Source organism: Falco naumanni, chromosome 1 (genome assembly GCF_017639655.2).
Source record: "Falco naumanni isolate bFalNau1 chromosome 1, bFalNau1.pat, whole genome shotgun sequence".
Lineage (NCBI taxonomy): Eukaryota > Metazoa > Chordata > Aves > Falconiformes > Falconidae > Falco > Falco naumanni.
Genome location: NC_054054.1, coordinates 103,786,542 through 103,801,981, shown reverse-complemented (window position 1 = coordinate 103,801,981; position 15,440 = coordinate 103,786,542). Strand labels below are relative to the sequence as shown.

At 42.4% G+C, this 15,440-nt stretch overlaps 2 protein-coding genes across 7 annotated transcripts in view; one reads left to right on the top strand and one right to left on the bottom strand.

The window, feature by feature from the left end:
- Positions 1 to 2,136: 2,136 nt before the first annotated feature.
- RFC2 (replication factor C subunit 2) lies at positions 2,137 to 9,726 on the bottom strand. The gene is made up of 11 exons (XM_040613604.1): positions 9,532 to 9,726; positions 8,606 to 8,675; positions 7,893 to 7,934; positions 7,405 to 7,511; positions 6,125 to 6,226; positions 5,415 to 5,515; positions 4,554 to 4,711; positions 4,112 to 4,177; positions 3,550 to 3,630; positions 3,109 to 3,222; positions 2,137 to 2,446 (listed from the first exon to the last, which is right to left on the bottom strand). Exons 1-11 carry the CDS (start codon positions 9,645 to 9,647, stop codon positions 2,336 to 2,338), a joined length of 1,068 nt encoding a protein of 355 aa, XP_040469538.1. The 5' UTR covers positions 9,648 to 9,726; the 3' UTR covers positions 2,137 to 2,335.
- Positions 9,727 to 9,839: 113 nt separating this feature from the next.
- CLIP2 (CAP-Gly domain containing linker protein 2) overlaps positions 9,840 to 15,440 on the top strand; it is a 104,537-nt gene continuing 98,936 nt past the window's right edge. For 4 of the 6 annotated variants that reach the window (XR_005830722.1, XR_005830720.1, XM_040613570.1 and 1 more), the window contains exon 1: positions 14,826 to 15,114. The gene's annotated coding sequence lies outside the window, so the exon portion shown is untranslated. Of the gene's footprint in view, positions 10,122 to 14,825; positions 15,115 to 15,440 lie in introns of those variants that run through there. The other 2 variants (XM_040613546.1, XM_040613594.1) reach the window with 2 other exon arrangements.

The following is a 15,440-nucleotide window of genomic DNA, read 5'->3' as shown; positions in this document are numbered from 1 at the left end:
GTAAAGCTCCTGAAGTACTTTTCAGCCACTGATCTCATTACTCTGGAAGATATCCAGGAACTGTTACGGGAACTTTCATCAATGTTATTACAGTCTTGTTCTGAAAAATCTTACGGTTTCTCTTTGCAATGGGCGAGTATGCACATGTGAATGTGTTCACTGACACACTGTCTTTTCAGGACTTGTTTTTAGGTGGGCAAGGATTTCTAGTGCTCAAGCAAAATTGCCAGATCCTGTATTGTCTGAACATAATGCAGGGAGACATGACGCTTCTCCTGGGTCCATGTATCTCTCCTCACGTTAGGTAGGCAGCCAAGCAAGCAATTAACTTCCTGTTTTCAATTTAAGATACATTAGAAAAGTAGTTTTGGCACCACTGGTGCAGCTCTCAAACAGAGCTGGGGAGCTTTAACTAGCTGCCAGAAAGTAGCAGCTCTGCACTTGGAGAGGGGTGAGAAAGCACCTTCGGTAGAACAGGCCATGTTGGTGGCCTCTTGGACTGATACTATTCCTCTTCTCAGGAATAGTATGATTATGGCCCCGCCAGTGCTGTAACAGATTAGCCCAGAAGAGTGTCTGCTCCAAACTGGAGCTGTGAAAATGCAGCTGCTGAATATCGTTGCAAAGAAAACCACTTACACCAGGTAGGAAGAGGAACTGTGACTCTCCGTGTCTCTCACCCTCCACCAACAGAGCAAACCAGACGATGCCCAGGCAGGTACATCCAGTGGGGTGAGGCCCAGCCTTGTGAGTCCCCCAGATACACTAGCTGCTATTTTACGAAACTTCTGCAGTAACACCTCTTCATTCCCTGTTCAGCAGTGAACATATTTAACTAGAAAGCAAAGACAGTGATGTACAGCCAAGGAAAATTAACCTATTGTTTAAACGTGCCTTATTTAAATTTGTGGAGACAAAAGCTGTGATGCTGTGTCAGTAAAGAACTCAGCAGCTTAACTTCCTTAATACCAAATTATTAGTTGTATATTTAACAGTGTTTGTGCTAGTAGTGACAATTCACTGGCTGGGAATCCAAAGGTAAGTTTGATGAAAGTCTAGTGAAGGAAGGATGTACTTTGAGCATTACATCCATTATTCTGTTTGCTTTATAAGCTCAAATGCATCCACGTTTTAGCTGTTGACTAACTTGCTCTCCTGCCCTTTGAATTAAAAAAGCTTCTGTCAGAGGAGCTGCAGAAAGTCTTGATGGGGCAATTTAAGATGCTAGCAGCTCTCGTTGTTGAAACTCACTATCCCTGCAGCTGAGGCAGTGAAATGGAGGGTGTACCCAGCCCTCACTCCAGTGAGGGGCCAGCCTTTAGACTGAAGCCAACATCCTGCCAGTGAAGATCAGTTTGGCCCCAAGTCAGCTGTGGCGTGAGCAACTGAACGCTTGGGGTGGAAAGCATCAACAGACTGGGCAGGGCAAAGTGCAGGCACCGGTAACTTGTACCTCTACTGTGTTTTGTTTCACTGCTCTAACCAGGATGTGCTTAATATTAAGATGGCTCTGCTTGGAGACACCCATCTCACATCTGCAATGAAAGTGGTCAAATTCAATTTATTTTTGCTTTTGCTCTGCATTTCACGCTTTATTGCTCATCTGCACTAGCAAGGTGGTTTCCAAAACTGAACACACAGGAAAGCATGATGTTTTTTGGTATGCTGAAACTATGGTAAAATGACATTACTGAACCTGGACAGGCAAGAACAGAAAAGGGATCTCAAATGAAAAGCATCCCAGAATGTAGGGGTTTTTTTAAAGATTACGAAAGGAATATCCAAAATAAATAGCTGGCACCATTAAGAAATGTGTAATATTTCTCCTGTATAGTGAAAATATCTTCCTTACTCACAGCACCCAGGAGTAACACCTGTTCAGCATACCTCAATTGTAACTTCATTTAATGCCTTATTTTGCGCAGTTTTTCCTTCGTGTTCTCAGTAAGACCACCACTCATGACCAGGCTTGAAGTATAATCACTGACAACAGGATTCAGTTTTTGTTTCTGCTGCTGTTAGGTCTCTACTATGTACCACTGACATAAGCAGTTCTGATGAGTGCACTAGACAGACCTTACTGCTCTGGACTGTCACAGTTCTCTTTTTCTACTTCAGTTATAAAACATGTAAGAGTAAATTTTAAAGCTTTATTGGTCTAAATAAAAAAAAAAGTACAAAACATTTTTACAACAGAACCTGATTATTTTCTGCAATTTAGTAAAACCAAGGGAACAGGCTCTTTGCATGCAGAATTCAAGACACACACAGAGCTGCTGAGCCTGCACGCCAGGCCTTCACCTTCCAGAACGCACGCTTCAGCTCAGTGACATACCTAACTCGCTGCAGGGGCTGCAGTCTTCTGACACAGCCTGGCCAGCAGTCCAGCCATTTGTAGAAGTGAGTTCACACCTTCTGCTATCTTCATATGAGTGTACCCAATTTCCTAGAGATAAAGACATCGTAAAAACTTCAGTTTTCTCCCCCAGTCTATGTATAGTATCAGTAATGACTAAATAGAACATATCCCTTATGGCTAAGAGACCAAGTCACTTAAACTTCACTTCTCATGGAAACCAACTAGAATGCTTTTTTTTTTGTTTTCCCCTAAATTGAAGCCTGTATTTCCCCACTTCCTTTACAAGAAGCAAGGTGCATACATTCGAGGACAGGTTTTAAATATGAAGAGTGATTCCACTACATCAGTTTACCATTTGTCAGTTGGCTGTTCATATAATTTAATATCTCACTATTTATCACACTAGATTCAAGTATGTGCTTGAAGAAAGTTCTCAAGGAGTTATTTAAGGCTTTGATGTAAATAATAAATTCAGCCAGCATCACATCTGTTATTAATTCTAGTTGATCACTAAAGTGACTTTCGGCCCTTCTGCGGGTGATTAGATGTCAAAAGTTCTAGTGACCATTCTTACTGACAAACTGATAACGCAGGGTGGGAAAGGAAGCAGTAATGAGTTAAGAAATACTTTTTTCATGCTAATGTACAGCAAATCTCAAACAGAAAACCCTGAGGCTGCCCCTGCATTACGGATCACATCCTCTTAAAAAGGCCCAAAAGATCCTACCAGGAGCTAGGTTAGTACTAACCTTGATGAATTCCAGTTTCAGATATTCTGGCATTTGAAAGGTTTTACACACACGGAAGATGTTGCCAATCACATCTTCTGGAGAGTATCCAAGTCGCCACAGGTGTGCAAGAATCTGTGCAGGCAAGAATAATCTCTCATTTACCTGGCAAGGCAAGTATATTCACTTTTGGAATAGCTGTACATAACTACCGGAATGACACGCACTATTTATCAGATGATTTAACCTCGATTGTTTAGCAAGTAATTTCAATACATGGCTTTTTTGCTTGTTGGCTTATTCATCTGAAAAACTCTTCCATTAAAAAGGACTTAATTCATCAACTCACCTACATGGTATTGCCTTTACCCTAAAGTACAACACACACTGTGATTTCTTCAAAACAAACAAGAATTCTGTAGAGAAAAATTGTCTATGCCAACACAATGCATGAAAACTAACCTTGTATGCTTCATCAATATTTGCATTTATGCAGTGTTGTATCATTTCTTTCACAAGCAGAGGATGAGGCTCATCACATACCTATATCAAAGAGAAATATTACGCTTCAAAATATTAGAAGACTCTATGTTAAAAGTCTAGTATTTTCACCAAGATTCTATACAGTTCAAGTACTAAACCAGACAGATTCTGTAATACCGAATTAATTTTCAGTAATATGACTTTTCAGCTATCCTGCCATGGCAGGCACAGTAGCACGAAACAAGAACACCCAAGTAATAGATTCTAAAGTGATCACTGTGAAATTTCCCAGCTGTTGTGATTCAAGTGCTTTGAGAGAGCTGGAAAACCGCAGTCTCAGATGTGCCATTAGGGACCGCAAGTGCTCTCTCCCTTTTCAGAAGGCACATGCCCTCTTTTACACCCCAATGCTGAAATTGCTACATACATAGTGCTGTCTGCAAACTGACAAAGCACTTTCAAAGGGTTATGTACCTGATCAAAGTTCTCACACAGCTGTAGTGCTCAAGTTCTAGCATCACTGTTTTATGCTATAACTAACCTTAAAGACATTTTCACTGTTTATGAAGCCAAATCCAGAATATGTGGACTGTAAGTTGTTTAAAGCCTGTGAAAGAAAAAATAAGACTTCATTTGTTTTCTGAAATAATTTTCTGAAGTGCTGTACTTCTAACTCCCCTCAGGATGAAATACACTTTTCAGAAAATGATGCTAAATAAGCAGTTTTCAATTAAGCAACACAGTAAACTACAAATGTATACAGATTTTTGTTCATTCCCACAAATTCAGTATCCAGTTCCCATCAACTCACTTTTCAGGAGCAGATCCACTTTAAAACCTCACAAAACCAAATAGTTTAGTTACTCTTGTGCCACAGGTCACCTCCCTTTGCTTTACCTCTCCAAAAATAAATCCTCCAGAGCCACAATTCGAAGGTTCTTTTGCTTTAAACAGAAGCCTTTGTTTCATTGCCCTTCTTTTACCTGTCTCATATCCCCTTGGGCTGTGAAGATAATGGCTTCCAGTCCATCATCTGTATATGGTACATCTTCTTTCTCAACAATTTTCAGTAGCCTTGCAAGGATCTGTGAATCTGTCAGCTTGGTGTAACGCAGCACTGCACACCGGGATTGAATAGGTTCTGAGGGCAGAGATGTATAATTAGTATTTCCCTCTTTTCTCAAAAAAATCCCCCAACCATTTGTTTTCATCTTGGAAGAAGCTATCTCAGTTTCCAACTCATCATTTGTCTTCTTTCAAAGAAAAAGAACAAGTCAGCTCCAAACAGAATATAGCATCTCCTTAAGCATATCTTTCAGTCCTTCTCTTGAGCCCAAATGTGCTACCTGAGTTTTTCCAGATATATGCAAATACATATGAAGCTCAGCTTCTTCTGTTTTCTGGGTTTTCTGAATGTATGTTTATCATGCTATTTTAACGGCTAAACAAGAAAAGTCTAAAGGTCAACAATGTGTTACCCTATAGGTAAACTTAAAGATTATGTTTCAGAAAGGACAACGAAAGGTGTGCAATATCCCGTAAACAATACATCAAACAGCTTTAACTGTAGCAGAGTTGGATGGAGATTAAGCCCTAAGTATGAGAAATCTGCTGCTGCAGTCACGCACAGCACTATCCATCAAAACCAGCTATTCAGAGGGTTCATTTGCTACACAAGTACACTCTTCTTTTATTAGCTGGATGTACAGGTGGCTTGATTTTTCAGAAGTACCATGGTTTCCTGCAACAAGCAGGTCCAAGGTATTTCTGAAAACAGCCCTGGAAGTTAGCCAACAGTATGGAGAACATATGATAAAAACACTCAGGGACTAGCAGCACTTTACCTATGATTTTGTCTGAGGCATTGCACGCAAGCGCAAAGCGCGTTGTTTTGGAATAAATTTCCATTGTTCTTCTCAGTGCTTGCTGTGCTCCATCTGTCATGCTAGGGGAGAAAAGGAGTTAGGACAGATTTCGCCCTTCATGACTTACAGGTGCAACCTAATAACTATTTTTACACAAGCTTCATAGTTTACTGATATTAAACAGTGTTTTGTAAATGACTTGATATTCTGGTTCGATAAATGAAGCAGCTTTTTTTAGTCATGTGACCAAATCATCCAACAATGGAGGCAGTCACCAAGACCTCCATTAATATAACGTGCAAAATTAAATCATTAATACTCTGAAGAAAACTGCTACGAATACTACTACTTATATGCAGATGGAGGAGAATGTCCTGTTTTCTTCCAGTGAAATAGTCTAGGCAAGCCAGACTGTTTTCAAAGAGAAAGTAAACTGGAAGACACTATTTCATATCCATCTAAATCACAAAGTGTTTCACCTCAATATTCAGCATCTCCTTTGAAGCAATGATCTCTGATTGGTATGAGTAATCTCCTAAGAACACTGTTGAATGCATATTTATTTCCTAACAAATTATTTTTGATGGCCTGATAGAAACATCTAAGACTGCCTAATACAACAGCTCTGCACACAGGATAGATGCAGCACATGTCACGTAGTAGCTAAAGTCAAGAAAAAAACAACGCACCTGTCTGCTTCATCAAGGATGATTATTTTATGCCGACCTTTTGGAAGTGTGACCTTTTGCTGGGCAAACATTTTGATTTTGTTTCTCACAACATCAATGCCTCTGGAACAATAATTCAAGTGACTCATGATCAGTTGGGTGAAATTGCATAACAGATTTTATTCAGCAGCAACAGTGGCTGAAGCACTCCTGAGCTCCCTATTCTCCCACTATTTGTTCCTGCTCCTTCAGCTGTGCCAGTATAACTGCTGAGAAACCATGTTGTAAGCCAGACTCCCTAACTAATTCAGATTTAAACACCAATAATCCTCATTTTTTTAGGTTTTGAAAAGATATTTTAATAGTGGCAGTATACATATATACGTATGTGTGTGTGTATATATATATTTAAAAACTGCAACCTTTACCTGCAGTACTGCCACAAAATGAGTTATGTTTGGCAAAAAGCAGGGGTAATAAATGAACAAGTGCAGAAGCATTTAAGACCGATTTGCCAGTACTTCACACACCTACATCCACAGGCCCAGAGGTAACTCAGAAGAGTTTAAGAAAAACAGCGGGATAGAATGCAACATATTAGCACAACTTGGACACTTTCCTAGACAGACTATCAACAAAGACTTAATTTTAAAAATAAAGGATTTTACTGTTTTGTTCTGTTTAGAAAATGAATACTATAGCTCTTCTACAACTGATATTTACAAAGGTAGGTAAAATCTATCAACAGCGCCCCTGGAAACGCTCTCAGAATACTTCAGGATGAGTTTGATACAGAACTCAGGAAATATAATCAGCCCTCAGTGCCTGATCCTTGGAGAAGAGTGAGTGCCCTCTATGTATCTAAGACCCTTACCCTACATTTTAATCCTCAACTGCCCTTATTGCCTTAATTTCTCTCACTTTGCTTTTTTTCCTAAACACTGAAAAGGTTCAGTATAACCAACTTTTTTACTTTTCGTTCTCTGGAGTATCTTCATGATGGCAAGGGGAAGCTTAGCTCTTTCAATTCAAGAAAACAGTACTGTTTTGGATTCCGCACTCCATTTGTTTACATTTTTGTGTATGAAAGTATCTATCAAGTTTATAAAACATCAAGTAATATCACCTATGTTGATAGGTGGACACCAAAGACTGCCTAACTTTTAGTTGGGAAAACTGCATTAAAAGAAGTACCAGAGGCCTTTACTATGGCATCGGGCCTATCAAGCTGGCCTGAGTTTAAAATAAAAATGGATACTTGCTTCTTCATTAAAAGTTTGATAAGGTTTATTCATTCTCACCTGTCATTTGAGGCATTCAGCTCCAAAACAGCATCCTTCAATGCAGGACCAAGCAGAGCACGAGCCAAGCAGAGGATACTGGTGGTTTTACCTGTTCCTGGAGGGCCCTAGAAATGCAACAATGCAGCAATTGCTGGTAAGATTAATGTAATTTTCTAAGTTGTACTCTCTACAACACTCCTCACAGCTGCAGCAGTGGATCAGACTAGAGGCTGGCTAAGTTCAGGATCCTGCCTCCAACAGAGGCAACGCCACAGAGGGAAGCACAAGACACACTGCAGTAGGCATCTCAGAGGCAAGTTAGTTTTTAACAGCAGGTTGTTTACTGTGTATTCTGCCAAGAACGTTGCTCCTTGACCATGGAATCACTATCGCTCTTACCCAGCACATTCAGGCACGATGCAAATCTATACTGGGAGGTGACTGTAGCTAGATTTTAGAAGCCAGGACCAACACAGTGAAATACAGTACAACACAACAATACTTACAGCAATTATAATATTTGGTACATTCCCCTCTTTTGCAAAGACCTAAGAAAGAATAATAACAGCAAATTACATAATAAAATAACAGGAGCAAATAGTTTCCAATTCTATTCTATTTCAAGCATGGGAAACAGGCTTCTTTTTTTCCCCTCCTGCTTTCATGTTTTTTTTTTAAACCTGGCTGCTTTTGTGTTGTTTTTTTTTTTCCCAGTTGAACCATTAGAACTCAGTCCCTAGAATAATATGGAAAAACTTAAAAGCACTTAATCCCACAGGTCTTTAGTACTCTTGCCTTTCCTCTGCATTCATTGTAATTACACGCTTGCTAGTACAAGCCTTCTGCTAACAAATACTGTGTGCTCACAAATTAATTTGTTAAGAAAAAAATTTTTCTTCTAGAAAAACATTATATTTATGTTTCTTTCTGTTATATAAATTATATTTATTCACCAAAACAATATTATGACAGCTACATTTTTCTAAGATGTATCAAAACAAGGACAATTTAAACAACATCCCAATTCAAAGAAGCATATTTCCTTAAACACCACTCAAACATGTTCTAAAATGTGTGATTTCTTAAGTAAATCATAAAGGTTTTTTTCCACGTACCCAAGTATGGATGTAAAAATACAAAAGTGCTTGTAACGGTCTGTGGATCTAGGCAGAACTATTTTTTTGAGCTAATCCATAAAGATAAAGGGACAGCTACAAACCTCCAATCTGCTCACAGTATCTTCGTTTCCAACTATTTCACATAGTTTCATGGGTCTGTACTTTTCCACCCTGTAAAAGTAAAACCCCACACACTTCAGCACATCTAATAAAACTTTAGCAGTGCTTTACACTGACAGAAAAGGATTATGTTAACATAGCACAGAACAGACGACTTGAGGTGTCTTCAGTGCAAACGCTGCAGGGTCCCCCCTCATTGCTAAGCACAGCATTCCACAACACTAATTCCTGAAAGGTTGTTAGTTCCATTAGCATAAAAAAAGCAAAAGGAAGGGAAAAATGCTTAACTCGGACACGAGTTTGGCACTTCAGTCTGCTATGGGGACTAAGGGGAGATGTCACGCTGTGCACTCCCTCACGGTTAACACAAGGCAGGGCTGACTGTGTCTGGACTCGATAGGGACTTCTTACTTTCCACCCCAGGCTGCCCGGTGCCCACTCCCCACGCCTACACAGGCCCCAGTCCTGCCCGGGCAGGTTACTGGGTGCAAGCAGAGCCTTCTACGCTGCGGGGACACCCCCGCTTCCGAGTCAGAGCCAGCTACTGTGTTCTGGCGGGCACGGGCAGAGGCCCTAAGCGCTCGGGCCTGGCCGAGACCGGGGCCCCGGGGCCGCCGCACAGAGGGAGGCAGGGCCGGCCTACCCGATCCCCTCAGCCCTGTACGGATACAGGCCCCACAGACCAGCGCGCGCCCCCACCTTCCCGCCAACGGCACGGCGCGCCCCGCCCCGCGCCCCATAGGCCAAGCCCCGCCAAGCCCCACCTCCCGCCGCGCTCTGCACCAACGGTCGCGCGCCTCCGGCCCTGCTCCCTCCCCTGACTCCATCTCGCAGGCGCTCGATGGCTGCCCGCGCCTCCCGCCCGTAGCCGGTCCCCCGCGCAGGCCGCGCCGCCTCCCTCCCTCACCAGGGCAGCTCGTAATGGCCGCCGCCGGCCGAAGAGGCCCCCGAAGGGTCGGTAGATCCCCGCTTCTCGCCTGCAGCGGGTCCGGCCTTCTCGTCCTCTGCGACCTCCACCTCCATTCCGGCGGCGGCGGCCCGGCCCCTCTCCCCGCCGCCTCCGTGAGGGGAGGGCCGCGCTGCCGGGCCCGCCTCTCGGGGCTGGCCGGCGGGATGAGCCCTCCCCCGCGCTCGGTGCCCGACCGGGGCGGCCTCCTCGGGAGTGGGCGCTGGAGGTGCTCTGCGGCTGGCCCGGCGCCTGCGGCAGCTGCGTGGGGCCGCTGAGGGGAGCGGACCGGGCCCGGGGCCCTTGGGGTGCTGGGCTTTGCTGAGGGAGGGCTGGCGGGGAGGCCTGGGGGCCGCTCCCGGCACGGCTGGGTGGGCTTGTGCGCGGCTCTTCTGAGTCCGGCTGCTTCCCCTGGCCTACTGACTGGTCAGGGTCATCAATAAAACCAGCGATATGTTTGCACGTCAGGAGTCTAAAACTTTGTTTCTTCTTCTAGCTACCTTTATTCCCTCCCTAAAATGAAAACAATAAAAGGTGCATCGCAAAATACTGTAAGTAGTTATAATGGGAGGGCTGGTTCCAGTGTAACTGTTTTTAGAATTGGTGTATCAACACTAGTTTTAAACCTCAGTAGTTAATGGGGCCTCTTGGTAGGTCTGTAAGCTCAGCTTGCGCTCCACATAATGACATCTGAGTTAGTTCAGTGAGCAGGGGACCTGTCCTTCAGTCTGGCCTCTGATTTCTTGCGACGTTTCTAATTTAAGGTGGGTGGGAGGTAGGAAGTTGGAACTCATCATATTTGAAGCGCTGTGTGAGCAGTGATACTCTTCTAAGGGGTTAACTTCCTGTCACTTGCAACAACATTTGCCATGTTACTGTCAGAACCTGTTACTTAGTGTTTTGAGGTTGGTATGTGAGCATTTGCAGATATGAGCATAGCCTTCAGCCTGTAGAACTGGTTCTGCCTGTGGCCTGACAGCGATAGCGTTTGCTGAGTTTGTTCTAAGGCTCTAAAGCTCCGGAGGGTGAAGTTTCTGTTACAAAAAGCGCAGTCTTATATCTGAGTTTTTGTGTAGGCAGGGTGGTCAGTGCTTTAATCTTGTATTGCATGGGGGGGGTTATTAATATTTGTACATGGTTCCTAGTGGTTTTAGGATACATAAGGGTGAAATTGTAAGTGGTCTGTACCTTTATACGGCTGGCAGAATTAACTGTGGATTAACTTTGCCTCCGTTGGAGGTAAAGTAGAAAATTAAATAACACAACTATGTGGCATGTGAGGGTGAGATAGTTGGCACTTTTTTCAGTATTCAGGCTGTTTGTAGAACACATACCAGATGACTACGTTTTTCCTGTAATACCTCAAACTCACTATGTTACTCTTCTCTTTGGATTTAACTTACTGCAGTACTCAGCAGAACCCAACATGAGACAGTGAAATACTGCAGCTGCATACAGCACTGCTGGTCATAAAAGTCTGTCAGTACAGCACACTGGACATGCTTTGGTTTCTTGCCAAATTACACAGTTGTTAAGCTCTTAGGAAGTACCAACGTCTAGATAAGATAAAATTTTCCTGGCCAGCATTCTCCCACTGTGTGTGTAGGATTGCTGCTGATAAGCCCCCAAAGGACAGTAGGAAACGCCATTCATAAGAATTGTTGCAGAGAGCCTGATGACAGATTTTGTGATAAGTTTCTGCTAATCAGTGCAATAGGTATTTTTTTGATACAGTCTCCAAAGCACTGCAACCCCTTGTAGGCAGTAACTTCTCACAGTGGTTCTGTAGCTTACCAAACACAGAACAAGCATTTATTGAAAACACAATATTGATAGGGATGTGTGGCAGGTACATGAGCTGGAAGTTTTAAACCCCATCCGTCCCATATGTTTTTATCATAGTCTGTCTGTTTACATCACAGGATACATCCAGGATAAAATAAATTTTGAATTCAGTGCTGAAATGGCAGAACTCTTTTGTTGTGTCATCAACAGTACCTGAATACACCTGCATGCAGATGTACTGTATCATCCTGAAAGGAGAATAATCTTAAATTTAAGATTATTCTTTCTGTCCTGTCTCTTGCTCACCACAAAAGCTTACTAATTTTTTGTAATCGGTATAGAGTACAGATAAAGGCTTTTTGCTAACAATTTAGTTAGCAAGGGGAATGTTCCTCTTGAGTGTATTCAGAGAGCTTATACTACTAGTAATGGAGATCACCATCAAAGGAGTAAGTGGTGATCTTCTGGTCATCACAGGAGTGAGGAAGTCCCAGCTGCAGGTGCTGGAGGAAGGGAATAAGTCCTTTAAAGACTGTATAGAGGCTTTTTTCACATCAACTTCAGTCAAGGGCTTCTGCTCTAGCCTCTACAGGACAACTGAAGCCCAATGCAATGTGTTTTGTCAGGGGGTTGGGTAAATGCAGAAGTTGTGGCAAAAGAATTGCTGTTTTGCATGCTATGGTTGGTGAAACTGAGGATAGCTTGTTTTGAGTTTGAACAAGAAGTTGAAATCAGTGAAGACATTAAAAGTGAGGCAGTAATTGAAGACAGTGAAGGGCAGCAGTGATGAAATTATGGTGGAGGGGTGTGAGGTGTAAAATCCAGAAGGCAATAGAAATGAAGCATGAGAGCAGAAACTAATTTTAGGTGATCATTAGTTGAAAGTATATATCTGTACTGCATATTTGGTACAGATGGGTAATAAAAATTTTCTTATATACAGTGGTTTTGGAAGGGAGAGAACTCTTCAATATTCAAGGTCATTTTCCTTTTGAGTTAAATTTGTGAGTTCAGCTTACCGCTATTGTTAGGGCTAACACTAATATATGTTATCCAGCAGGTCTAAAAGGCCAGGGGCTGTGATCTTAAATTACAGTGTTAAGAGAAGTGCCAAGTTCCTTCAACTGTCCATTCCCCATCCCCACCAGCCCTGCAGTCAGTTAAAGCTGTCGCCTCCCATTGTAGCGTGCTGGTGTTCAACAGCCACAAGTAGGTCACGTCGCACAGATGGTCTTGCTGCCAGGGAAATGCGGAGTCTGCAGTCCCCTTTGAGGCTATTCCCTGTTTGCTTGCTCTCCTAATCACAGTTAGGTTGGAGACAGTGAAATGAATTCTGATGCTACCAACCATTTTATCTTGCTTTCACTGAGGCTGAAAGCATAAAGCGAAGCTGGTACAAATACAGAGAGTGAAAGTAATGATGGGATGGTTACAAGGGAGGCTGGACTGGTGCTTTATGAAACAGGGCATCACCATATTAGGCGGTTTCATTGGCTCAACGTGTCTGCACCCAGACTGACAGGGGCCCTGATTCCTATAGAGCTGCTGTTCTTGAGCTCTAGAGCAAAACTGAGGATGATGCTGTCAGTGTATGTCAGTATTAATTTGTCCTTGTTCTTGTAGCATCATAGCACCCCTCCATTCTTCATACGTTTATCTGTAGGATGTCCCTGGGAAGTACAGTTGTGCTGATCTGAGCTAATGTTATGTGTACCATTTAAAATTTCTTCCCAAATATAATGGCTGAAGTCACACATTCACACTCCACCAGCAAACTGCCACCTCCTAGTTTATTTCCCCTCCCGCTGCCTCATCCTCTCTCATTACCATCTTTAGTAGCTGTAGAGCAACGGCAGCTTACCAGAAGTCTGGGTAAATACAGCCAGACATCTGCCCGCCTTGTTACCTGAGCACTTTTATTTACGACATCTCATTGCTTTTTACATTTTCATTAAATACCTTTAAATGTTTTTTTAATGCTGTCACATGAAATTCTAAGCAGCATGCCATCTCAGTCTGCAGTTAGGAAATTCATACTGCTAGAAGTGAGGCAAGTCACAGGCTGTTGTGACAGAGTAGACAGAAAGATCAGTTTCAGCTTACCAGCTGAATCGCTACCAGCACATTCTAATGTTGTATATATTTACAATTCTTTTCTATAAGCACCTAAAAATACTTAAAAGAGTGGATTTAGATCACTGCAATTTTAAGCCAGAGAAGCTTTATTATGATTGTTATGCATGTGTTGAGGAACAAATTATAATTTGACCAGTGCTTTACACTAGGTAACAAGAAAAAGATTCAGGAGCAGTGAACTGCTAGTCCTACTCTCCTGCTCCTTGGATGCTTAAGACTAACAATGTAATTGAAATGTCTTTTTTTTTTTTTTTTTTTTTTTAAGCATGTAGTAGAGAACGAGGAGTGTCCAGTGCAAGCCCAGTTGTGTGGTTACAGCTCTAGTCAGTAGAGGGAGTACGGACACCTGTATTAAAAGCCACAAAGGGTCACCCGTGACACCCAAGAGAACAGACTTTCTCCTAGAATTCCTCACTTGTTTGCAAAAAACAAAAAAAAGGGAAACTCTTCAAGCATGCAATTTCCTAGATGCCAAAATGTAGTTGCTGGTTACTAACACTGTTGATAACGCTGAAAGTGTAGGAGAGGGGAATGATCCTTTGTGCTTGCCAGGCTTTTCTTCTTGTGGCAGTCACCCTGTGAGCAGTCGGCTGCTTGTACCTGCAGCTTGGGGCTGGCGTAGAGCAGTACCTTTTCTCCTCCGTGTCAGGATCTTGTGTCACCATTAGTAACGTCTGCCTCTGGGGAGAACACGGACTCCCTCTTTTTGCTGAGGAAGCTGAGAAAGCGATTTGTGCGCATGTCTTCTGTTGCTAAATGTAGATGTTGCAAAGAGCATCCTGCAGCAGCGAGTGCCTTGCTGGGACTCCCTTACATAAGAGGAAGGATCTTGATGAAAAAGAACGATCCTAATGGTTCTGTGAGCCTTCTCCTTAAAGACTCAGCCTCAAGCTGGTATAAAAGCAGGGGAGTGATTTGAGGATGGTGTCAGCTAAGCTCTGATGAATGATACCATCCAGCAGTTTGAAATCAAGGTAGACAGTCTGGGTTCATCTATTCTTTCACCAGTGTGCCACTTTGTGTTTTCAGACGTAACACTCGGTCTCCGTGGCCTCTGTTTCCCATAATGATAGGAATGTGGACTGACTTGATTGATGTTTATCAGAAACTTCAAAGGAAATTTGCAATGAAGTTGATACAAAGTGGATTTTATTTTTTTAAGAGTTACAGTATCGCTTGACTTCTGGTCAGACACAGTGTAGCCATGACACAGCATGATATTTCTGTGTAGTGCATCCACTGCATCTTGTGTTCATTCCTTAGGTCAGCAGTCTGGTAATCTCTACTGACTGCCTCTAATTGGTACTGTATGGCATTATGCAATCCATTTCAGCTGCATCTAGTTTCTTAAATGCTGGGCAAAACTTGATCAGAGACCTTGTTTGGCTGAATGCAACAAAACAGATCTTAAGTAACATTAAATTGCACTCATTTTCCGTACGTCAAAGATGAAAATGCAATAATGTTGTTGTTTATCAGGAGCGCAGGAATTATCAGGTTGTAGCACTGTGGATTCCTTCAAGTCTGCAGAGTGTGGATTTAGAAATACCAGAAGGAAGAGCTGCAGTATTCCAAACCAGGATGTTCCTAAAGCAAAAAGGAGGAATTTAGCAAAAGATTAAGGTAAGAGTTGAGTCTGGCTTCACTGTAGAATAATAGAGGAAGTAAAAAAATCTGAGAAAAATAACAATGTGGTTGTTATCTTTGGACCTCTGTGTGTATGGCTGAATTTTGCCTAGGTATGCAATGAAAAATAGGACTTGTACTCCTAAGATTTGTTTTAGTGGCTGCATATCAATTTGGGGTTTATATGATGACTTGGTGTATTAAGTCTAGAGCAAATATGCACATGGACTTTGATTGTCCCAAGAGAAAATGGCTTGTGAACCTTTCCTTAGTCTGAAAGAATGTGAAAAGAAACAGTCCTGTGTTACTGGGTGAAGGTGTAT

What these genes read in the sequence shown, in the direction of transcription:
- RFC2 (XM_040613604.1), bottom strand. Translation starts at nt 9,647, where the DNA reads ATGGAGGTGGAGGTCGCAGAGGACGAGAAGGCCGGACCCGCTGCAGGC. An exon ending in ATCCTTGATGAAGCAGACAG is followed by an intron (nt 5,516 to 6,124) that starts GTGCGTTGTTTT and finishes TTTCTCCCCTAG; the next exon opens with CATGACAGATGGAGCACAGC. An exon ending in TGAAACTGGAATTCATCAAG is followed by an intron (nt 2,447 to 3,108) that starts GTTAGTACTAAC and finishes CTTTATCTCTAG; the next exon opens with GAAATTGGGTACACTCATAT.